The sequence below is a fragment of the Neoarius graeffei genome, chromosome 4 (genome assembly GCF_027579695.1).
Source record: "Neoarius graeffei isolate fNeoGra1 chromosome 4, fNeoGra1.pri, whole genome shotgun sequence".
Taxonomy (NCBI): Eukaryota; Metazoa; Chordata; class Actinopteri; order Siluriformes; family Ariidae; genus Neoarius; species Neoarius graeffei.
The window spans coordinates 7,356,331-7,382,119 of NC_083572.1; the positions used below are offsets into that span (position 1 = coordinate 7,356,331).

General features: G+C 41.1%; 1 protein-coding gene across 1 annotated transcript in view; it reads right to left on the minus strand.

Annotated features, from left to right (window-relative positions):
• Positions 1–466: 466 nt before the first annotated feature.
• atp7b (ATPase copper transporting beta) overlaps positions 467–25,789 on the minus strand; it is a 59,444-nt gene continuing 34,121 nt past the window's right edge. Inside the window, exons 9-21 of the mRNA XM_060918739.1 lie at positions 22,819–22,910; positions 19,082–19,209; positions 13,258–13,412; positions 12,901–13,035; positions 12,563–12,757; positions 11,122–11,304; positions 10,270–10,489; positions 10,044–10,181; positions 8,155–8,297; positions 5,851–6,054; positions 5,610–5,727; positions 1,723–1,825; positions 467–1,432 (exon numbers count right to left, since the gene is read on the minus strand). Coding sequence (XP_060774722.1) covers positions 1,183–1,432; positions 1,723–1,825; positions 5,610–5,727; positions 5,851–6,054; positions 8,155–8,297; positions 10,044–10,181; positions 10,270–10,489; positions 11,122–11,304; positions 12,563–12,757; positions 12,901–13,035; positions 13,258–13,412; positions 19,082–19,209; positions 22,819–22,910 — 2,064 coding nt within the window. The 3' untranslated portion in view covers positions 467–1,182. The remainder of the gene's footprint in view (positions 1,433–1,722; positions 1,826–5,609; positions 5,728–5,850; positions 6,055–8,154; positions 8,298–10,043; positions 10,182–10,269; positions 10,490–11,121; positions 11,305–12,562; positions 12,758–12,900; positions 13,036–13,257; positions 13,413–19,081; positions 19,210–22,818; positions 22,911–25,789) is intronic.

The following is a 25,789-nucleotide window of genomic DNA, read 5'->3' on the forward strand; positions in this document are numbered from 1 at the left end:
GCACATTTTACTAAGTGTGATCAAGTCTGTACGTTTTTACACATAAACCTCTAATAATTAGCAGATGAGAGGGTAACGAGCCAAGCAGCAAGACAACATCCTGCTTGTTTTTGGACACATTTACACGACAACTAGCGGAAAAGGAGCCCATAGGCGTATCTTGCGAGTAAGCTTAAAAATTTCAGTTTCTCACAGTGATGCTCTTTAAATTAAAGCCAGACTGCCTTTCAGATTTTCAACTCTAGGTCATAAAAAGAATTTTCCCCAACACCTAGTAAATTTTGTTTCGTGGACCAAAAGCTACTGAATTCGAATAACAGACTTCCAATTTTATTAGTTTTTTTTTTTAAATAGAACAATTAACGAGTTTAATCTCCACACGGCCCAGAATTCTCCACTATTTTTTCCTGCTTCACCATGACGCAATACAAGACACTACATCATGCGGTGGGCTTTCCTTGTTCGCGCAATGCATTGTGGGATACAAATTTGAAACAGGAGAGAAAAATAGAGGGCGTGATTGTGCGAATGAAACGTGAAAGACTGACTACAGTAACGGAAAGAAAGCGAGAAGAAAATACGTTATGTTATATACGAAAGAAAGGAAACGCAGGACCGAACTAATAAATAAATATCGGCGCTCAGCGAGCACCTCGGTGTGATCAGCTGTTTGTTTAGCGACAGAATGATGGAACTGTCAGTGCACGGTCAAAAGGAAACCTGCGCATGCGCGTGCACACACACACGGACTTCTTCTGTCTGCTTGACTGCGCGACGCGAGCGATTTCATGCACATTATTTGCTTTAATCCCCTCAAATTAAATAACTTCCCAGCCACAGAACAGCATGATATTTTTTGAGATATTACAGAAATAAACATGCATCACAATCACCACATTGCAGACGGAACTAAATTTCACCGATTTTATGAACTCGAAAAGCAGTTTAGCTTTAAAAACAACAGGTGTTATCGCACCAGCAGGACGGCCAAATTGATGGGGTTTAAATAAATACACTCTCCGAAGCCCATATACATTTTACTGCATAAAAAAAAAAAAAAAAGCACAGGGTTCGTTTCCCCGCTGTATCTCTGAATAGATGCACTGATCTGAGATCTGTTTCTGTTTCACGTTAAACAGAGATGTGTCTAAGCTGTAGACCTCTAACAACAGTTTGTAAACTCTACACTGTAAATTCCTGGTCGTGCTCGAGTAGCGAGTGGCGATCAGGCCCTGTGTGCGCTCGATCAGTTCTGGAGGTTTGGGATGAAGATCGAGAGATCTGGCTGAGTCTGGAGCGAGTGCGGCGCAGGGTTCGAGGACTGCATCGCCCCTCCTCCAACGCCACGTGAGTGCTGACCTGAGACGACCTCAGACTGCACATGCGCCCCTGAGCTCTCGATTCGTATTGATCCACCGACGTCTTCTTATAGCTGAGAGGAAGCAGAGACAAAAATGAAGTCAAAGGTTGTGTTGGGATCAACAAAAAGCAATTTACATAAACAGTTGCACTTTTTTTTTTAAACAGAACTCTTTCTTTGGTACTCCATCCCCAACGTAGAATGCTTTATATTTATCTAAAGTATTTAATGCCTGTACTTTAAGAGTACATCATATAGAAATGAAACATGCTGCAGTGACTCAAACGCTTTTGGTATGAAGGAGTGTGAAGGTCACGACTGAAAGGTCGTTAAATGATTCATTAAAGCCGACACCCTCTCACCAGCGCAGCAGTAAAGAGGAGAGCAGCACAGAGACGGAGGAGGCAGCCATGGCAGCTGAACCCATCCACGGCTGGAGCACCAAACCCACAGGCATAAACACACCTGAAAACATACACAGAGATCTTACAGCGGTGAGAAATTTAAAAAAATAAAATAAAATCACCACAAACTTTTAAAACATATTTATGAGCTGGGAAAAAATGTTCAATGGAGCACTTGCATGTGACGTCACAGCCGATCCAGATTGTGACAGACGCCATCTTGTTGGTCAAACACCATATTTCCGCCTTCTACTTCTTGTTCTACTTCTACCTTTTCTTCTGGAAAACCCTACTATATACAATTCTACTACAACGGCTGCGGCTACAAGCTCTCCCTACCTGTGCACGTTTTTTGTGTGTATTTTTGCGTGTTGTTCGTCTGTACCGGACTTCAGTATCCACTACAACCGTATGGACTTACTGGACATTGGTTTCCAGCAGAAAATGACGGTTTGTAGTGATTTCCATCGCATGCACAACATTCCAGACGAGATAGCGAGACCAGCGGGGTCTCCGTGAATTGTTATCGGAAGCAAAGCGAAGGAGGCGGCGTCGGGAGCGGAAGCAAAAGCGAGGCTGCAGGCAGAGCCGGCCTGTTGACTAAGCTCAGAAAACAGCCACTCAAACCTCCACTGCTAAGCCTCCATCTCTCCAACGCCAGATCCATGTTAAACAAAACGGACGATTTGGAATTACAGCTGGAATTACCTTATTCTATTCTATAATCGGCTGGTCAGTGCTATAATAGATACTGATATAGTGTTAGTACTCAATACTTAAGTGACTTACCCGTCCAATGAGGATTGTTATTTTCTTGTTTACAAGATGCCACATCTGAGTCGCTGACAAATCCTGAATTTCTGTAAAGATAACTGTCCAGAGATTTATAAGCACGCAGTGCTTCACCACTGAACAGCGAGGGAAAGTTAATGAGGTAATTATACACGTCTGGGTATTCCGCTGGCAGTTCAAAATCCACTGACACGGTCGTGAAAACTCCATCCGGTAAGCCATAAGGGTCACTAATCTGTAGATCGTTTATTTTAGACATATATCTAGTTATCTGTTCATTAGAAAAATGAGCCGTGTAGTCCGTCGGTTGAAATTGATCCATTCTGTACACGAGTGCAGCAGTATTCAGCGGTGTTTTTTGCCAACAAGATGGCGGCTGTGTACTTTCCGGTCACGTGACTGCAAGATCTCTATTCCCTGGCCATTCGGAGAAAAGAGGAAACTCAAAATAGAAAATTAATCTTAAATGAATAAGCTTTAGCATAACACACTACATATTACACACACATACACACGAACATATATATAAATAAAAACAGGGATAAATGAGGACCAAAAAATGCAGTTCCCAGAAACAATGAGAGTTCTTTATTAAAATCGTCAAATAGCATCCGTTAATATATCTCATCTCATTATCTCTAGCCGCTTTATCCTTCTACAGGGTCGCAGGCAAGCTGGAGCCTATCCCAGCTGACTACGGGCGAAAGGCAGGGTACACCCTGGACAAGTCGCCAGGTCATCACAGGGCTGACACATAGACACAGACAACCATTCACACTCACATTCACACCTACGGTCAATTTAGAGCCACCAGTTAACCTAACCTGCATGTCTTTGGACTGTGGGGGAAACCGGAGCACCCGGAGGAAACCCACGCGGACACGGGGAGAACATGCAAACTCCACACAGAAAGGCCCTCGCCGGCCAAGGGGCTCGAACCCGGACCTTCTTATTGTGAGGCGACAGCGCTAACCACTACACCACCGTGCCACCCCCGTTAATATATTAATACTGAAATTAAATAAATAAATACAACCCCGATTCCAAAAAAGTTGGGACAAAGTACAAATTGTAAATAAAAACGGAATGCAATGATGTGGAAGTTTCAAAATTCCATATTTTATTCAGAATAGAACACAGATGACATATCAAATGTTTAAACTGAGAAAATGTATCATTTAAAGAGAAAAATTAGGTGATTTTAAATTTCATGACAACAACACATCTCAAAAAAGTTGGGACAAGGCCATGTTTCCCACTGTGAGACATCCCCTTTTCTCTTTACAACAGTCTGTAAACGTCTGGGGACTGAGGAGACAAGTTGCTCAAGTTTAGGGATAGGAATGTTAACCCATTCTTGTCTAATGTAGGATTCTAGTTGCTCAACTGTCTTAGGTCTTTTTTGTCGTATCTTCCGTTTTATGATGCGCCAAATGTTTTCTATGGGTGAAAGATCTGGACTGCAGGCTGGCCAGTTCAGTACCCGGACCCTTCTTCTACGCAGCCATGATGCTGTAATTGATGCAGTATGTGGTTTGGCATTGTCGTGTTGGAAAATGCAAGGTCTTCCCTGAAAGAGACGTCGTCTGGATGGGAGCATATGTTGCTCTAGAACCTGGATATACCTTTCAGCATTGATGGTGTCTTTCCAGATGTGTAAGCTGCCCATGCCACACGCACTAATGCAACCCCGTACCATCAGAGATGCAGGCTTCTGAACTGAGCGCCGATAACAACTCGGGTCGTCCTTCTCCTCTTTAGTCCGAATGACACGGCGTCCCTGATTTCCATAAAGAACTTCAAATTTTGATTCGTCTGACCACAGAACAGTTTTCCACTTTGCCACAGTCCATTTTAAATGAGCCTTGGCCCAGAGAAGACGTCTGCGCTTCTGGATCGTGTTTAGATACGGCTTCTTCTTTGAACTATAGAGTTTTAGCTAGCAACGGTGAATTGTGCTGGCACGATGAATTGTGTTCACAGATAATGTTCTCTGGAAATATTCCTGAGCCCATTTTGTGATTTCCAATACAGAAGCATGCCTGTATGTGATGCAGTGCCGTCTAAGGGCCCAAAGATCACGGGCACCCAGTATGGTTTTCCGGCCTTGACCCTTACGCACAGAGATTCTTCCAGATTCTCTGAATCTTTTGATGATATTATGCACTGTAGATGATGATATGTTCAAACTCTTTGCAATTTTACACTGTCGAACTCCTTTCTGATATTGCTCCACTATTTGTCGGCGCAGAATTAGGGGGATTGGTGATCCTCTTCCCATCTTTACTTCTGAGAGCCGCTGCCACTCCAAGATGCTCTTTTTATACCCAGTCATGTTAATGACCTATTGCCAATTGACCTAATGAGTTGCAATTTGGTCGTCCAGCTGTTCCTTTTTTGTACCTTTAACTTTTCCAGCCTCTTATTGCCCCTGTCCCAACTTTTTTGAGATGTGTTGCTGTCATGAAATTTCAAATGAGCCAATATTTGGCATGAAATTTCAAAATGTCTCACTTTCGACATTTGATATGTTGTCTATGTTCTATTGTGAATACAATATCAGTTTTTGAGATTTGTAAATTATTGCATTCCGTTTTTATTTACAATTTGTACTTTGTCCCAACTTTTTTTGGAATCGGGGTTGTAAATAAATAAAAAGTAATTTTTTTTAAAAAACCCTCAGCCGCCTGGGAATTATTTTTATTTGGGATATATTGTAAAATAAATAATTTAAATTTTCTTTCTCTGAATAACAATTTAAAAAAAAAATGAAAGAACTGCAATAGTTTATTTTTTTTCAGCAAAAAAAAAAAAAGGCCAAGTTGGGAACGAAAACGGTCTGGTTTTGTAAGATTGTGAAAACTGTGAAGATTTTAACCATGTAATGTGTGTTTGTGTGTATTTATGTGTAATGTGCGTGTTCATGTATCGTGTGTTTGTGTAAAATGTAGTGTGTGTAAGTAATGTATAATGTGTGTGTGTGTGTGTGTGTGTGTGTGTGTGTGTGTGTGTGTGTGTGTGTGTATAATGTCTTGTGTTTGTATGCTGCTCACCGGCTGCGATCGGTATCCCGAGCAGGTTGTAAATGAGAGCGAAGAGAAAGTTGATTCTGATTCTCCGCACTGTTTTTTTAGAAAGCTCGATGCTGGCCACGACGTCCAGCAGGTCATTCTGTCAGAAAAATTTAAAAAGGTATAAAAGCAAAATTCCCCACGCAGCTCCAATCCTATAAAACCCAAAGTGACACATTTCGACAGAACACACAGAGAACACATCTAACGCACTCAGACCCACCCGGATGAGGACTATATCTGCTGCCTCGATGGCCACGTCGGTGCCCGTGCCGATGGCGATGCCCAGGTCAGCGCGGGCGAGAGCGGGCGAGTCGTTGACCCCATCGCCCACCATGGCCACCTTCAGCCCTTTCTCCTGCAGCGCCTGCACTTTAGCCACCTTGTGAGAGGGCAAGACCTCCGCAAACACTTTCCTGATGCCAACCTGTGTGACCAAGTGGAAATGTAAGCGCGCACATGGTACAAAATCCTTTATCCAGACAAAGACTGTGGGGGGAAATTACTAAGTGTCCCTTTTCAAATCGAGCTGAGGGTTAAATCAGTCACAGCTGCTGTTATTTCTTGCTCTTTACGCAAGCTAACTCTTTCCTGTCAGGTGACCGCTACAGTATGAACAGTGAGGGTGAAGGCGAACACGCACTTCCTCTGAGACTTATGAAGCGAATGACGACGCTGTTTCCAAACACGTCACTGTATTGCTGTGTTCACACTTATACCGGTACGATAGTGGTATAACTGTATCGATACAAAGTATACCGGTACAGTTTAGTGCATCTGTCCACACTAGCGAGAAATGTTTGCGGTTTTCTTTCACGGAAGTTGAAATGCGCGTGCGCGAAATGTTTCCATGGTTACCGAGTAACTTCCTTCCGAGAATATATGGCGGATGAAACAACGTGTGTGTGCTTTTTGTTGTCAATGTACAGTCTGTATTTCTGGTGGTCATTTATTCAGTCGAATCGTATAAAGCGCGCGAGGCAGCTGAGAAAGAAACAAACGAATCTCCCTTTCTCCCCTCCTTTCTTCCTCCCTCCCTCCCTCCCTCTCCTTTCTTCCTCCCTCCCTCCCCTCCTTTCTTCCTCCCTCCCTCCCTCCCTCCCTCTCCTTTCTTCCTCCCTCCCTCCCTCCCTCTCCTTTCTTCCTCCCTCCCTCCCTCCCTCTCCTTTCTTCCTCCCTCCCCCTTTTCTCCCTCCCTCCCTCCCCCCCCCTTTTCTCCCTCCCTCCCCCTTTCCTCCCCCCCTCCCCCTTTCTCCTAGCCTGAGCCCGCCCATCCTAAGTGTGACGCAACACGAGGGCCTGTTGCGAGCTTAGTCTGGCCAGGCAAGCTATCTCCAGCTCTTCCAAGCTCCCGAAAAATCGGGAGCCAATCAACTTTGAGCATCTCCAACGGCCCTGGGTAGAGGCGTGTTCAAGGCAGTGACGTAGTAGAACTGCGACCGGAAGCCATAGATTGTTTACAGAATCTATGCCGGAAGCGCTTCATTCACTAGAAACATTACGAACATGGAGCAGCGGCAAGCCTTTGACACAGCGGTAGATGCTGTATTGAAAGCATTCAACGGGAAGTTCTCATTGAAAACGGAGCAAAGAGCAGCCCTGGAGGTATTTATTGAAAGGAAGGACGTTTTCGCCTTGCTCCCGACCGGCTTCGGTAAGAGTTTAATCTAACAGTTAGCCCCGTCGCGTCACATACGTCAGAGGAAAGAGTGATGTGATTGGTTTAAGCTTCGTCACAGCCTTTTCTGGCTTCGACCAGTAGCAAACTGAGGCATTTCAGGGAGGCGGGTCAACCACGCCTTTGGGAAACGGTTGGGCTTAATATCTTTGCCAGACCAAATGCTCGCAGAGCTTTGAAGTTGCGTTAGCCAGACTACCTTTCTTCCCCCTTTTTTTGCTCCATGTAGCTCCACGGTTGTTTTGAGCCATTTTGACGTTTTATTTACAGCTGGAAAGCACGGGCGTATTGTATTGTATGAATAATCCGGAAGACGTAGGAATGGTTCATTGCGCATGTGCATTATATTTGTATCGATACAGAGCCGCTTCATCTGTCCACACTACAGCGAAGCGCTACAGTACCGATACTGTACCGGTATGAAACCCATACATTTGTGGGTTTCGTACCGATACAGTTATACCGCTACAGTACCGGTATAGTTGCTAGTGTGGACAGGTGTTGCGGTACGAAAGTAGTTTCGTATCGGTACAAAATCCCGAGTGTGGACAGGGTATATCACACACACGGATGAAAGTACTATCTGCCCTCTTCCACATACATGAGCTCAGAAATGGTGAGAGAGAGAGAGAGAGAGAGAGAGAGAGAGAGAGAGAGAGAGAGAGAGAGAGTGGATGCCATTGTTCCCACCTAGAAAGCACAACCTCTAGATAAAGACGATGGATGTTTCAGGCCCTTCTAGGTCAGAAAGTTAATCAGGAACCAGTGCTTCACCTTTCTTGTCCAAACATCTGGTCTGTATTAACACCAGCAATGAAATGTTTGTGTGTCAGTGGTCGTGACCTGCACCTGTGTGGCGATGGCTCTAGCAGTGTGACGGTTGTCTCCGGTGATCATCACGACATCTATTCCCATCCGGCTCAGCGTGTGTACCGCCAGAGCCGACTCCTCTTTCACGGTGTCCGCTATAGCCAACATAGCACACAGCACGCCTAACATACACACACAACCTCTCTCAGCTCATACAGATAACGACTTACACACAGCGTGTTCATGGCTATCAGTCATCACACGCGAGTAACATCCTTAGCTAGGGTTTTTTGTTTGCTTGTTTGGGTTTTTTTTTTATAGTGTTTAGAGACAAAAATCACCCAGCCTCGTCGACTCCAGTCTGGAATTATTGGCACCCTGTTTAAAAAAAAAATCTATGCAAAAACAAATCTTGTTTGTGTTAAAAGATTTTGGGTCTCCACATGCCTCCAGTGTGCTGTTCCACACACTGATGGATCAGAAAAGGATTTTACGTGTGCGCAACATCATATCAATACCACTGAGAAACGGTCAAACATCTATTTCTGGACAGGATGGCGGCATTTATAGCCTATTCGGTTTTATTCTTCAGGGGTGTAATTACTTTTATTCGTGGTTTTTGAGATAAAATGCTACTAGTCAATCATCTTTTACGGAAGAGCGATAGTGCCACTAAGAAATACATATATTTTTTAAATTTCTGAGAAAGAAACTCAGAATTTTCGAGATTAAAGTCAGAAATTTCGAGAAACAATCTCAAAACTTCTGAGAAAAAAAAAGTCAAAAATTTCGAGAAAAAAGTCAAAATTTTCGAGAAGTCAAAAGTTTTGAGAAAATGAACTCGAAATTTTCGAGAAAAAAGTCACAAATTTAGGCTACCAGGAAGTACCAGGTCATTCAGAGCTGATGGAGACTTGGTCTGCTACTACTGTGTTTAGTGCTGCTGAAATGGACGACTTAATCAAATGTTATTTCGGGATTGGGTTTTGCTTGTTATGTAGTGGTTCTGTGTTAGTCTCTAGCAAACAAAGCCGCTGCCTTGAAGTATTTGAATCTACGTGAATCACATCACCAATCGACTTCCTGTACCCCGGTTGTCACAACTCTGAATTCCATGGCTCTGGTCTCAGCCATTCATGCCTACCGGCCGCGAGTGAGTGTCACTTCCGTATGGAAGTCTGCCTTCTACAGATTTCCGACTTTTTTCCCCTCGAAAAATTCCGACTTTTTTTCCCCTCGAAAAATTCCGACTTTTTTTCCCCTCGAAAATTTCCGACTTTTTTTCCCCTCGAAAATTTCCGACTTTTTTTCCCCTCGAAAATTTCCGACTTTTTTTCCCCTCGAAAATTTCCGACTTTTTTTCCCCTCGAAAATTTTCGACTTTTTTTCCCCTCGAAAATTTTCGACTTTTTTTCCCCTCGAAAATTTTCGACTTTTTTTCCCCTCGAAAATTTTGACTTTTTTTCCCTCGAAAATTTCGACTTTTTTTTCTCAGAAGTTTCCAAATAAAATATAAAACCCTGGCCCTACTGCTCTGCCGTAATCTTTCGAAGTTTTTCGGCAAGTTAGATTATTATAGCGGAAAGGTGAGTAGCTTATTCAATTGTTTGTTGGAGATGCGAGTAGGGAAGTCAAACTCTGGCGGTTACCAGACGACCCACCCCTCACTGTAACCCTAGCTGTATAAGCGAGAGCTATCGAAACGGACATTGGTGCCACACCCATGCGCCTCAAAGAGCTGGTTAGTCCTGGGACAGGAGACTGCCTGGAAGACCAGATTCTGGCGTGAGAGGGACTTTGACTTTAGATCATTTCTACCTACTGTCGCAAAGGGTGCCAATATTTCTAGAGCTCGCAGCAACAAAATTGGCAATCAAGCAAATTCATGCACGTGTTATTAAATCCATCTCTCAGAGGTTGGACTGTACCATCTATAGCCACTAAAATGGCTGTTTGTCCTTTCGTCTCATGGCTGCTCATGGCTTCATCCACGTCGGCTGTGACCTGTAATCCGTTCCTCTGCATCCACTGCCTGTTCCCGATCAGGACGGCGTACGAAGGAGATCCTGTACCAACACACACACATGACACACTCACAGAGTTGCTGTAACAGTCAGTCCACACACTAGAGGGCAGTATGAACACAACACAAACCTGAACCCACGTCTCCATCTGTGACTAAGCTACTCTCATCCGTCGTGGCTCCCTGCAGGGTGAGAGAGTTCGGAGTGCGTGTGTGCGTCTGCGTTTGTGTGCTGTCTGTCTCTGCGCTGGTCTGCAGGAGCTCCTCGATGTTGGAAACTCTACAGCTGATCCCACACCCTGGGACTGCCTGGAAGTCATGGCAGAAGCCCAGTGTCTCTGTACCAAGCTCCTGGACACACACACACACACACACACACGCTCTGTTGAGAGTAAGAGTTATGTTATGCAAAGAGTAAAATAAAATGAAATGGGGCATGCTGTTGGAGGAAAGTAATCAATGAAACAGTGGCGTGATGCAGGCTGAGTGAAGTGGGCGGGGCTATCGTTACCATCCTGAACCGACACCACTACGTCCTGTTTTATCACAGCAATTCCCCAACACTATTTTTATATACCTATTAATGAACAATTGAGGTTTATATCCACTTTTAGTTACATTTAATCTTGTGGAATATCCGCAAGACAAGAACTTAATGTTCTCACAGCTATACACGGTCCATCCTCGAAGTTACATTACATTACAGGCATTTTAGCAGACGCTCTTGTCCAGAGCGATGTGCAACAGGACCCTGACATACCCACAGGAATGGGAAGCCATTTCTGTTGGTCCAGGGAATCAAACCTGCGACCTTTTGGTCTCAAAACTGCTCGTCTAACCTTGAGGCCATGGCTTCCACCATGTTCTAAGGCAACAAATGCAGATTGTTACTGAGAAACCGGAAGCCTTCTGACTGTCCTGCGTCAGAAAACCTAACGTTTACCTTAATAGCTTTATTTGTCTGTACGTGTGTGTGTGTGTACCTCTTTGCAGTGTTTGGTGACTGCCATGCCCAGTGGGTGTTCACTGCTGGCCTCTGCAGTGCCCACTACAGCTAGAACTTTCCGTAGAGGCAAGCGTGCCCAATCCCACAGAACCAGAACCCGGGTGACCCGAGGAACCCCGTTCGTGATGGTGCCTGTTTTGTCGAACATCACCGCTCTGATCTGCAGCAGGCAACACGCAGGAGTTTACTGCCTTTATGCCACATTATAAACATGCACAGTTCAAGAGCTTAGAGGAACATCATATTAAACCTCCGAGTAATTTGAAAGAGCAGCAAGAAGTCATGCGAAAAAAATACATAGCATAAACTTTATCATACTATAGCAAACTAGGGAAGGAAATGAACATGAACGTTTTTTTGTTATGAGGTAATATCACAGCTTTTGGTATCTCAATTTATTCTATCGCCCTGTGATGACCTGGCGACTTGTCCAGGGTGTACCCCGCCTTTCGCCCGCAGTCAGCTGGGATAGGCTCCAGCTTGCCTGCGACCCTGTAGAAGGATAAAGCGGCTACAGATAATGAGATGAGATGAGAATTTATTCTATCCACATTCACTGGATATGAGCAATCGTATGCTCTGATTGGCTACTCTACTACTAGGATATCAGCTCACATACTCTGAGTAGATAAAAAACAAAATGGTGGGACACATCAAGTCAGATACATCACTTTGTTATCAAGTATTTAAAAGAAACAGAAATAGCTAAAATAGTATAGTTTTTGTTTTTTCCCCCCACAATAGCTCCTGTTCCACACTCCAGCCCAGGCGGTGGCGGTAATGCACCTTTAAATTGGTTTGCCAACCACCAAAAAACATTAAAAGAAGATGAAAATGGCGGAACGTGTTGCTGAACCAACCGAGGACGAAATAAAAACTACTCGAAAACAAAACCCCAAAAAAATACAAAAAAAATAAATAAATATGGAATGAAAGTACTTCATGGGAAGAACATATATCTTTTTTTATTTTTCAAGAATTATTATTATTGCATTTTTCATTTTACATAAATTGCTCCTGTCATTTCCAAGCGAAAATGATTTTGTTGGATGTTTTGTACAAAGTTTTTATTTATCAAATTTGCAAAAATAAATAAATAAAAATGCTCTGTTTCTCAAAATCCAATCAATCAATGTGGATATAATAAAACAGATATTCCACTCAATCTTGTCATACATGGATTGTAGACAACTCGACTCGGTGCTACGCGCCTCGTCGGCTATCAGCTCATGTATGACTCGATTTCATGGAATAACTGTTCAATACATCATGATATGATATTAAATTATGTATAACATATAAAACTGTACAGCTCGACCTTGAAAAATAATAATACCTTCACCTTAAGGATTGGTGAAATATTTATAACAATATTTAGAACCATTTATAGGACTGGAAACAATAAAGAAGATCCATGCCTTGTGGGCCATCTCCAGAGGTTCTCCACCCTTAATAAGAATGCCGTTCTGCGCGCCGACCCCAGTGCCCACCATCACCGCCGTCGGGGTTGCCAGACCGAGAGAGCAGGGACAGGCAATAGACAAAACGGTGATGGAGGCCTGGAAGGCAAAACGCACCACCACGGACGTCCGGGAAATATTCTTATCGTAGTCCTAAACAGAAAACACCCGTTAGAGATACAAGAGATCTGGACACACAGAGACATAAGGGATGATGAACGAACTGATAAACAGGCTAATAGCAGGAGGAAAAGCAATCGAAGAAGGCGTGTTTTTAAATTGCTGTCACCACTCACAGAAAAATGCTTCGCCACAATATCAAAGTCAAAAATCCCAATAATGAGCCATGCTGCCAGTGTTGCCATGGAGACAAACACAATGAAAGGGACGAAGTATCCGCTCAGCTTGTCTGCAAATTGCTGGATTGGTGCCTGAGTGACACAACCAGGATACATTCATAAATAAAACAAATTAACTTCTGGGTAATTAAAGGTGTGTGGTTGATGAATAAGGACCATTTGTATAAAATAAGCATTTCATACAATCATTTTAACTCATTGTCTTGTAGGGTGCCAATAATTATGGCGTCATCTCAGAACCTGGCTTTGTAAATGTGTATGTATGTATGTATGACTCCATGTTGCGCGAGTTACTTTGGACGTCTGTGCCTCCTCCACCAGACGGACGATCTGGCTGAGTGTTGTATCTGCTCCTACATGCGTGGCCTCGACGAGCAGCGCTCCATGAGCGTTAATCGAGCCAGCGATCACACAGCTGCCAGGCTTCTTCCTGACGGGCATGGGCTCTCCTGACGAAACACAAAGCCGCAAATGAACCCTGCTGTTCATCGTGTTCACACACGGGGCTAATTGGTTCACTGAGTGACACGTCGCTGCCACCCACACACTGAGCCTCAGAGTGGACAGACGTTTCAGTGAATATTTAAACAGAGTCAAACAGAAAAGCGATGACCGAGAGCCGGTTATACTTTAGAATTAAATTAAAATTCTTTCACGTCATTGTGTAAATCACACACCAAGTTATTGCGGCTCATATTAGTTAGCTAGACAGATACGTTAGATAACCAAGTTATCTGTTAATTAGCAGTCTAGCTCATTTTTAACATTAATATCCATTTACATTTATAGCTAGCTAGCTAGCTAGCTAACTAACTAACTAACCTTAACCAAAAAAACTTGTAGTCAACTAACATGACCAGGTGCTAGCATTAACATTAGGTGCAAGTTTGCTAGTGAAAATAAATTGGAATTTCATAAAGTAAATTGTGTTACAAATCATTCATTAGTCACCTTTTTCTACAATAAATGTATTTAGTAAATTATTAATTCGACATTGTTTTAGTTCACCTTCGCTAGCTAGGTATAGATTAAATGCTGGCTAGTGAGTAATCGTAGTTAGCAAGCTAGCAAACAGCAAAATGTAGCAAGCAGTTGATGTTAGCGAGCTAGCTAGGGAGATGACATGAGCCAAAACATCAACTTGTGTACAGTACTTAGCTCACTAGTTAGTTACTGAGTAATATTAGTTAGCAGGTGTTTGCTAAAACACCAACTTGTAGTTAACGCTAGCATGATAAGATGGTAAAGAGATAACATTAACACTAAGTGCAAGTTTGCTCACGAATATAAATTGGCATTTCATAAAAAGTAACTTTTGTTACAAAATCAAAGTCACATTGTTTTTTTTATAATGACAATAAATGTATTTAGTAAATTATTAATTCGACATTGTTTTAGTTCACCTTCGCTAGCTAGGTATAGATTAAATGCTGGCTAGTGAGTAATCGTAGTTAGCAAGCTAGCAAACAGCAAAATGTAGCAAGCAGTTGATGTTAGCGAGCTAGCTAGGGAGATGACATGAGCCAAAACATCAACTTGTGTACAGTACTTAGCTCACTAGTTAGTTACTGAGTAATATTAGTTAGCAGGTGTTTGCTAAAACACCAACTTGTAATTAACGCTAGCATGATAAGATGGTAAAGAGATAACATTAACACTAAGTGCAAGTTTGCTCACGAATACAAATTGGCATTTCATAAAAAGTAGCTTTTGTTACAAAATCAAAGTCACATTGTTTTTTTTTTTTATAATGACAATAAATGTATTTAGTAAATTATTAGTTATACACGGTTTTAATTCACCTTAGCTAGCTAGGTATAGATTAGATGTTGGCTAATGAGTAATCTTAGTTAGCAAGCTAACAAACAGCAAAATTTAGCAAGCAGGTGATTTTAGCAAGCTAGCTAGGGAGGTGACCTGAGCCAAAACATCAACTTGGAGTTAGCTACTGTGTAGTTAGCGAACAAGTTAGTTACTATTAGTTAGCAGGTATTGTTAGCTAAAAACAACAATTTGGAGTTAGAGCTAGCATGATAAAATGTTAAAAAGATAGCAATAACATTAAGTGCAAGTTTGCTCATGAATATAAATTGGCATTTCATCAAAAGTAGCTTTTGTTACAAAATCATTAATTAAAGTCACTTTTTTTTTTTTTACAATAAATGGATTTAGTAAATTATTATTAGTTATTCATGGTTTTAATTCACCTTAGCTAGCTATAGATTAAATGCTGGCTAGTGGGTAGTCTTAGTTAGCAAGCTAGCAAACAGCAAAATTTAGCAAGCAGGTAATGTTAGCGAGCTAGCTAAGGAGGTGACATGAGCCAAAACATCAACTTGTGTTCTTAGCTCACAAGTTAGTTACTGAGTAATATTAGTTAGCAGGTGATGTTCGCTAAAACACCAACTTGTAGTTAGAGCTAGCATGATAAGAGATAGCATTAACATTAGGTGCAAGTTTGCTCATGAATATAAATCGGCATTTCATAAAAAGTAGCTTTTGTTACAAAATCATTCATTAAAGTCACTTTGGGTTGGGTTTTTTTTAATGACAATAAATGTATTTAGTAAATTATTAGTTATACACGGTTTTAATTCACCTTAGCTAGCTAGGTATAGATTAGATTTTGGCTAATGAGTAATCTTAGTTAGCAAGCTAACAAACAGCAAATTTTAACAAGCAGGTGATTTTAGCGAGCTAGCTAGGGAGGTGACCTGAGCCAAAACATCAACTTGGAGTTAGCTACTGTGTAGTTAGCGAACAAGTTAGTTACTATTAGTTAGCAGGTACTGTTAGCTAAAAACAACAATATGTAGTTAGAGCTAACATGATAAGATGCTAAAAAGATAGCAATAACATTAGGTGCAAGTTTGCTCATGAATATAAATTGGCATTTCATCAAAAGTAATTTTTATTACAAATCTTTTATTAAAGTAATTTATTATAATAAATGTATTTAGTAAATTATCAGTTAGACATTGTTTTAGTTCACCTTAACTAGATGCTGGCTAGTGAGTAATCTTAGTTAGCAAGCTAGCAAACAGCAAAATTTAGCAAGCAGGTAATGTTAGCGAGCTAGCTAAGGAGGTGACATGAGCCAAAACATCAACTTGTGTTCTTAGCTCACAAGTTAGTTACTGAGTAATATTAGTTAGCAGGTGACGTTAGCTAAAACACCAACTTGTAGTTACAGCTAGCATGATAAGAGATAGCATTAACATTAGGTGCAAGTTTGCTCATGAATATAAATCGGCATTTCATAAAAAGTAGCTTTTGTTACAAAATCATTCATTAAAGTCACTTTGGGTTGGGTTTTTTTTTAATGACAATAAATGTATTTAGTAAATTATTAGTTATACACTGTTTTAATTCACCTTAGCTAGCTAGGTACAGATTAGATTTTGGCTAATGAGTAATCTTAGTTAGCAAGCTAGCTAGGGAGGTGACCGGAGCCAAAACATCAACTTGGAGTTAGCTACTGTGTAGTTAGCGAACAAGTTAGTTACTATTAGTTAGCAGGTACTGTTAGCTAAAAACAACAATTTGTAGTTAGAGCTAACATGATAAGATGCTAAAAAGATAGCAATAACATCAGGTGCAAGTTTGCTCATGAATATAAATTGGCATTTCATCAAAAGTAATTTTTATTACAAATATTTTATTAAAGTCATTTGTTAGAATAAATGTATTTAGTAAATTATCAGACATCGTTTTAGTTCACCTTAACTAGATGCTGGCTAGTGAGTAATCATAGTTAGCAAGCTAGCAAACAGCAAAATTTAACAAGCAAGTGATGTTAGCGAGCTAGCTAGGGAGGTGACATGAGCCAAAACATCAACTTGTATACTTGACTCACAAGTTAGTTACTGAGTAATATTAGTTAGCAGGTGTTTGCTAAAACACCAACTTGTAATTAACGCTAGCATGATGAGATGTTAAAGAGATAACATTAACACTAGGTGTAAGTTTGCTCATGAATATAAATTGGCATTTCATAAAAAGTAACTTTTGTTACAAAATCAAAGTCACATTGTTTTTTTTTTTTATAATGACAATAAATGTATTTAGTAAATTATTAGTTATACACGGTTTTAATTCACCTTAGCTAGCTAGGTATAGATTAGATGTTGGCTAATGAGTAATAGCAAGCTAACAAACAGCAAAATTTAGCCAGCAGGTGATTTTAGCGAGCTAGCTAGGGAGGTGACCTGAGCCAAAACATCAACTTGGAGTTAGCTACTGTGTAGTTAGCGAACAAGTTAGTTATTGAGTAATTAGTTAGCAGGTATTAGCTAAAAACAACAGTTTGGAGTTAGAGCTAGCATGGTAAGATGTTAAAAAGATAGCAATAACATTAAGTGCAAGTTTGCTCACGAATATAAATTGGCATTTCATAAAAAGTAATTTTTATTACAAATCTTTTATTAAAGTCCCTTTTATTATAATAAACGTATTTCGTAAATTATCAGTTAGACATTGTTTTCGTTCACCTTAACTAGATGCTAGCTAGTGAGTAATCGTAGTTAGCAAGCTAGCAAACAGCAAAATTTAGCAAGCAGGTAATGTTAGCGAGCTAGCCGACATGAGCCAAAACATAAACCTGTAGTTAGTCACTGTGTAGTTAGCCAACAAGTTAGTTACTGAGTAATATTAGTTAGCGCGTATGGTTAGCTAAAACAACAACTTGTAGTTAGAGCTAGCATGATAAGATGTTAAAGAGACAGCATTAATATTAGGTGCAAGTTTGATAGTGAAATTAACTTGAGATTTTATAGAAGGTCTGGAAATCAGGGATAATAAAATAATATCCGATTTTATATGTCCCTATGAGACTTAAAATTAATAAAAATACATTTTTTTTTTTTTTTTTTAGAAAAAACATACCTCTTCAAGAAACATAAATGCAACATACACTCACTGGCCACTTTATTAGGAATACCCATACACCTGCTATTTTCTGCAGTTCTCTAATCAGCCGATCCCTTGCCGGCAGCACGGTGCATAAAATCATGCAGATACAAATCAAAAGCTTCAGTTAACGTTCACAATGTTCAAACATCAGAACGGGAAAAATTGCGATCTCACAGTGAAGTGTGACTTTCTTTCTTTCACTGTGGCATGGGTGTTGGTTTGAGCCAGATGAGTATTTTTGGTTTGAGTCTTTCAGAAACTGCTGATCTCCTTCCTGGGGTTTTCACACGCAACAGTCTGTAGAGTTTACACAGACAGAATGGTGCGAAAAACAAAAAACAAACACTGAGTGAGTGAGTGAGTGAGTGAGTGAGTGAGTGAGTGACAGTTCTGTGGGTGGAAACAAACACCTTGTTGATAAGAAAGGTCAGAGATCAGAAAATGGCCAGATCGGTTCGAGCTTTTTTGCCAGGAAGGACATAGTAACTCATATAATCACTCTTTACAACCGTGGTGAGCAGAAAAGCATGCAACAGAAAACAGAAGACCACACTGGGTTCCACTCCTGCAGCCAAGAACAGGAATCTTTGAATCAAGAACAAGCTCCTATTAAAAAGTGGCCACTGAGTGTAATTACTATCGTCAATTATATCTATTCTATTAAATCCATAATTATTGTAGCGGCCAAAGTAGAATTCATATAGATGTGAATTACAAAAAGGTATAAATAATTTCATTTGAGTGTGTAATTTCATATAAGTAGTTTATTTCATGATTAAGATGATGAATAATATGTGGCAAGGTTAGAAGAATCTCACGCTTCTCAAGAATTAGAATTCATATGTGAAGAATTAGAACTAGAACGGTCTCAGCTATTATAAGAACGATCTCGCGCTTTCTCAGGGCAGATCTCGAGGAGCCGTGGAAGCGAACAGTTTTTCTTAACTGACTCTCTGCATCTTAGAACCTTTGTAATTGTTAAACCGAGGATTAAAGTTCAACTTTCAAGACGTTTCAAGTGGATTTATTGCCAGGCACATGGGCATTGAGAGTGGAAACAGTTACTTTGGGTCAGAGACTTCGTCAGTGTAAGCTATAGCACTTTTCTCAAGGTCTCACTAAGAACAAGGCTCTACAATTATATTCAAATCTTTTGAAAGCAGTCCAGTAAGAAGTGTCACAAGCTTGAAGTGAAATTCCCTGGTACCTGTGATCAGAGACTCGTCAGCCATGGAGTTTCCCTCGATCACTTTCCCATCGACAGGAAACTTTCCACCAGGTGCCACTTTAACCACGTCTCCTCTCTGCACCAGCTCCACGCAGATATGCTCCTCACTTTAGGGGACGGAAAGGAAGATTAGGGAAAAGTGCAGCTGCCTGTGTGTGTATGTTTATGTTGAACGATTCTACATGACATTTTTTTCTGCCTCGGACAGTCAGTTTTCCCAGAGACCACCATTGAGTCATTAATAATCATGAAACAGATCCAATATGCTTATGAGTATCTGTTAGTTGTATCGTGTATTGTGTGTATTTATCCGAAATTGCATGCTACAGTGGGGCAAAAAAGTATTAATCAGCCACCAATTGTGTAAGTTCTCCCACTTAAAAAGATGAGAGAGGCCTGTAATTTTCATCATAGGTACACTTCAACTATGAGAGACAAAATGAGGAAAAAAAAATCCAGAAAATCACATTGTCTGATTTTTAAAGAATTTATTTGCAAATTATGGTGGAAAATAAGTATTTGGTCAATAACAAAAGTTCATCTCAATACTTTGTTATATACCCTTTGTTGGCAATGACAGAGGTCAAACGTTTTCTGTAAGTCTTCACAAGGTTTTCACACACTGTTGCTGGTATTTTGGCCCATTCCTCCATGCAGATCTCCTCTAGAGCAGTGATGTTTTGGGGCTGTCGCTGGGCAACACGGACTTTCAACTCCCTCCAAAGATTTTCTATGGGGTTGAGATCTGGAGACTGGCTAGGCCACTCCAGGACCTTGAAATGCTTCTTACGAAGCCACTCCTTCATTGCCCAGGCGGTGTGTTTGGGATCATTGTCATGCTGAAAGACCCAGCCATGTTTCATCTTCAATGCCATTGCTGATGGAAGGAGGTTTTCACTCAAAATCTCATGATACATGGCCCCATTCATTCTTTCCTTTACATGGATCAGTCGTCCTGGTCCCTTTGCAGAAAAACAGCCCCAAAGCATGATGTTTCCACCCCCACGCTTCACAGTAGGTACGGTGTTCTTTTGGATGCAACTCGGCATTCTTTCTCCTCCAAACACGACAAGTTGAGTTTTTACCAAAAAGTTCTGTTTTGGTTTCATCTGACCATATGACATTCTCCCAATCCTCTTCTGGATCATCCAAATGCTCTCTAGCAAACTTCAGACGGGCCTGGACATGTACTGGCTTAAGCAGGGGGACACGTCTGGCACTGCAGGATTTGAGTCCCTGGCGGCGTAGTGTGTTACTGATGGTAGCCTTTGTTACTTTGGTCCCAGCTCTCTGCAGGTCATTCACTAGGTCCCCCCGTGTGGTTCTGGGATTTTTGCTCACCGTTCTTGTGATCATTTTGACCCCACGGGGTGAGATCTTGCGTGGAGCCCCAGATCGAGGGAGATTATCAGTGGTCTTGTATGTCTTCCATTTTCTAATAATTGCTCCCACAGTTGATTTCTTCACACCAAGCTGCTTACCTATTGCAGATTCAGTCTTCCCAGCCTGGTGCAGGTCTACAATTTTGTTTCTGGTGTCCTTTGACAGCTCTTTGGTCTTGGCCATAGTGGAGTTTGGAGTGTGACTGTTTGAGGTTGTGGACAGGTGTCTTTTATACTGATAACGAGTTCAAACAGGTGCCATTAATACAGGTAACGAGTGGAGGACAGAGGAGCCTCTTAAAGAAGAAGTTACAGGTCTGTGAGAGCCAGAAATCTTGCTTGTTTGTAGGCGACCAAATACTTATTTTACTGAGGAATTTACCAATTAATTCATTGAAAATCCTACAATGTGATTTCCTGGATTCTTTCCCCCCATTCTGTCTCTCATAGTTGAAGTGTACCTATGATGAAAATTACAGGCCTCTCTCATCTTTTTAAGTGGGAGAACTTGCACAATTGGTGGCTGACTAAATACTTTTTTGCCCCGCTGTACGTACGTCCAAGTGTCACTTGGTTTATCAGAGTAGTCTGCTATTTAGAGTAATAGTATGAGGGCTGAGACGTACTGTGTGTGTGTGTGTGTGTGTGTGTGTGTGTGTGTGTGTGTGCGCGCTACTGTTTGTTAATTCTCACTATAAGCCAATTCTAATGAGTTATTTTAAAAAAAAAAAAAAAGTGATTTCGAACAGCTTGTAAAATATGAAAAATCTTTGTTTCTGCTGAACGGAAGAAACTATTCAAGACAGAGATTGCACTTTCTCAGTGTTGCTGCAACTCTTCAACGTCTAAAGAAAAACAACATTTATATTGAAAAATGACCATAAATATTTGGACTAACCTGTTTCACAATATTGACTATAAATAGATAAAAAGAAAATGTGACACTCTTGTGAATAAAAATCATTTTCAAATTGCTATGGAACAAGATGCATTTTGGCAGGTTCCCGTTAATGCAAAAATGTAAAAAAAAAACCACTTTGCGGCTTTGTCATTGATTATTTTCCTAGAACAGCATGCCTCTAAATGTTTTATATCTGACATCACGTATAATGTTTATATATTGTATTGTACCTTTTTACAAGGTGCTTAATCAAAGCCATGGATCTGTTTGGTGACTTTTTATAAAATACGCTGTGTTGTGAGACGGAATTATTTTCAGAACAGACCAATCGTTAAGAAAAGGTTTTCGAGATGACCTTTTTTTAAAAAACAGATTACTGTAATTAAAGCTAGACGCCCTTTTGATTTCATAAAATGAGTGAAATTTAGTTTTTCACTGAAATGTGGTCATTGTGATGTTTATTTCTGTAATATCTCAAAATATCAGGCCATTCTGTGGCTGGGAAGTTATTGAATTTGAGGAGCAAATAATGTGCATGAAATCGCTCGCTTCGCGCAGTCAGAGGAAGTCCGTGTGCGCGCGCACAGGTTTCCCTTTGAGCGTGCACTGACAGTTCCATCATTCTGTCGCTAAACGAACAGCTGATCACACCGAGGTGCTCGCTGAGCGCCGATATTTATTAGTTTGGTCCTGCGTTTCCTTTCCTTCGTATATAACATAACGTCTTTTCTTCTCGCTTTCTTTCCGTTACTGTAGTCGGTCTTTCACGTTTCATTCGCACACTCGCGCCCTCCATTTTTGTCTCCTGTTTCAAATTTGCATCCCACAATGCCTTGCGCGAACGGGGAAAGCCCACCACGTGGTATGACGCATGACGTCGTATCTTGAATCGGGTCATGGTGAAGCAGGAAAAAATAGGGGAGAATTTAGGGCCACGTGGAGATAAATTCATTAATTGTTCTATTTTTAAAAAACTAATAAAATTGGAAGTCTGTGATTTGAATTCAGTAGCTTTCAGTCCACTGAACAAAAATAACTGGATGTCGGGGAAAATTATTTTTATGACCTACACTTGAAAAATCTGAAAGGCAGTCTAGCTTTAAATATTTAATTAGGATCCATTCAAGTTCGCAATTTAGCCAAGAACAGCACGGTGACTTTCCTGAACGAATAATTCAAATTTTTTTTTTTGTGTGTGTGTGTACGTTTGAATATGAAATGTATTTGAAATTCATGTAAACACACTTGATATTGTGTTTCAAATCCACTGCGTGTGACAGTGCAGGGCGAAAATCACACTATAAACCGCTGTCCACTTACAGTAGCTGATTATATTTTAAAATTCATGCACTTAAGTTGCAGATCTGCTGCAACTGCGGCATTTCATTTTTGACAATGCATCAGTGATGTGATTTCACATGAATAATTCATACCTGATGATGGCGTTGTCATGGCCCAGTGTCACTACAGTGGCATCTGTGGCCTGCAGAGACATGAGTTTGGCCAGAGCCTTTGACGTCTTACTCTACAAATACAGAAAATAAATACCAAACGTGTTGAACAATTTAATATTTAATATTCCAAACTGCTGAGCAGCAACTACAAAGACACTTATGCAAGATCAAGTTCAACTTTTTTTTTAATCACCAAAACATGCACCCGAGTTTATGACAGTGTCATATCTGGAGCACGTGAAGGAAGTGAGCGAGTAGCATGACGACGCAGAGATAAGAGGGCATGACTTTAACCTCAGACAGACACCAAACAGAGAGCAGCTTGGAGCAACAACCCACAGAAATCCAGGATGACTCAACTGAATATCAAGGTTTCTTTACATTACGCAACGTACAATGTGTGAGTCATACGGTTTTCACAGCATTGACTAAGCGGCAGTGTTTTGCTGTGACAAAGCACAAGGGTTAGTTGAATAAAAGAACATCAAAACACAAAATCTATTATCCCAAAGTCTATACATGATAACATAACATTAAGAAAATACACACTACCGTTCAAAAGTTTGGGGTCACTTTGAAATGTCCTTATTTTTGAAAGAAAAGCACTGTTCTTTTCAATGAAGATCACTTTAAACTAATCAGAAATCCACTCTATACATTGCTAATGTGGTAAATGACTATTCTAGCTGCAAATGTCTGGTTTTTGGTGCAATATCTCCATAGGTGTATAGAGGCCCATTTCCAGCAGCTATCACTCCAGTGTTCTAATGGTACAATGTGTTTGCTCATTGCCTCAGAAGGCTAATGGATGATTAGAAAACCCTTGTACAATCATGTTAGCACAGCTGAAAACAGTTGAGCTCTTTAGAGAAGCTATAAAACTGACCTTCCTTTGAGCAGATTGAGTTTCTGGAGCATCACATTTGTGGGGTCGATTAAATGCTCAAAATGGCCAGAAAAATGTCGACTATACATTTTCTATTCGTTTTACAACTTATGGTGTGAAATAAAAGTGTGACTTTTCATGGAAAACACAAAATTGTCTGGGTGACCCCAAACTTTTGAACGGTAGTGTATATGTTATTTCCCAGCTGGGAGGTCCGTATGGTGAAATACCGTGACCTCGGCCTTGAATACTGACCTCGGCCCAGAGGGCCTCGCTCAGTATTCAAGGCCGAGTTCACGGTATTTCACCATACGGACCGACCTTAAGCTGGTAAATAATGTATTTATTTTTTTCTTTACCAAATTCTAACAGAAAACGAGAGCGCCCGAAAGGGAAAACCAAGCTGAGGCCATTTTGAATCCTCATTCACGGCTGTAATGCAACTTGCATCCTCCTCGGTATACAAGTGCACTTCCATGGTAGTCTGGCTAACGCGACTGCAAAGCTTTACGAGCATTGGTCTGGCCAAGATATTAAGCCCAACCGTTTCCCAGAGCCCGTGGTTGACCCGCCTCCCTGAAATGCCTCAGTTTGCTACTGGTCGAAGCCAGAAAAGGCTGTGACGAAGCTTAAACCAATCACATCACTCTTTCCTCTGACGTATGTGACGCGACGGGGCTAACTGGTAGATTAAACTCTTACTGAAGCCGGTCGGGAGCAAGGCGAAAACGTCCTTCCTTTCAAGAAATACCTCCAGGGCTGCTCTTTGCTCCGTTTTCAATGAGAACTTGCTCCATGTTCGTAATGTTTCTAGTGAGTGAATGAAGCGCTTCCGGCATAGGTTCTGTAAACAATCTATGGCTTCCGGTCACAGTTCTACTACGTCACTGCCTTGAACACGCCTCTACCCAGGGCCGTTGGAGATGCTCAAAGTTGATTGGTTCCCGATTTTTCGGGAGCTTGGAAGAGCTGTAGATAGCTTGCCTGGCCAGACTAAGCTCACAACAGGCCCTCGTGTTGCGTCATACTTAGGATGGGCGGGCCCAGGCTACTTCCATGGCAGGAAAAAAACTACATTTTGCCGCCTATGTAGTCCCCTATTTATACAAAATTGAGTCATTCAGGATTCAGCCATGTTTTTGCTCGGCGTTAGCAACAGTTAGAGGTTTTTAGCTTTCTCCTGAAATGTTTTCTTTTATTTCTTCTTCCTCAGGGTAGTAAAACTCGCTTTCGCTGTGAACACTGTCGGTATCGCTATCCATGATGTAAAATTAATGCTATTCTCCTGAGAAATGCGAAAATAAATGTTGACAAAAATTGCTACTCTGTTTGTTGTTGTGAACGAGCGAGTCGCCAGAAGTCCAGATCGCAGGATTTGATGGAAACCGGACTGCGAAAAAAATAAAGCGTTATATTTACAAAGTAACAAGCTGCTTTCGTAAATAAAGAAGCACATCATACACTCAAACGAGTTAAAATAAGTACACCATAATATTAATTTACGATAATGTAACTTAATTACTTTTGACACTCAGCGGCCACTTTAATAGGAACTTATTCATGATTCTAAGATTCCTGTTTTTGGCTGCAAGTCCGAGTCATTAAAAAGAAAATTTCGAGTCAAGCCCGAGAACAAGACTCCATCTGCACCATTTGACGGTGGCTGTTGCTGCCTTTATGTGAAAGCGTCTCTGCTGCTGTGTTGGACTAACGTTCCTGCTCGACTGCACCGTTTTAGTTAACAGGCTACAGATAAAAAGCTTGTTCATCGCTCAGCAAGCCCCGCCCACTATCAACAGCGCAAATAACATGACAGAGGGTTAACACTAGCTAGTTCATCGCTCAGCAAGCAAGCCCCGCCCATTATCAACAGAGCAATGAACATAGCGTGTCGCTTCCTTCTCTGGGTGGAGTCTCGCCAAACGACGATTGAAGTTCGAGGTCGTCCCCGTCGTCTCCTCGATAGTTCTTCTACATATGGAACACATAGCAGGGCATTTTTTCCTACTGCACGAGAAGTCTGTATAAGCAAAGCCGACAATCCAAGCGGCGTCTCTCCAGGCG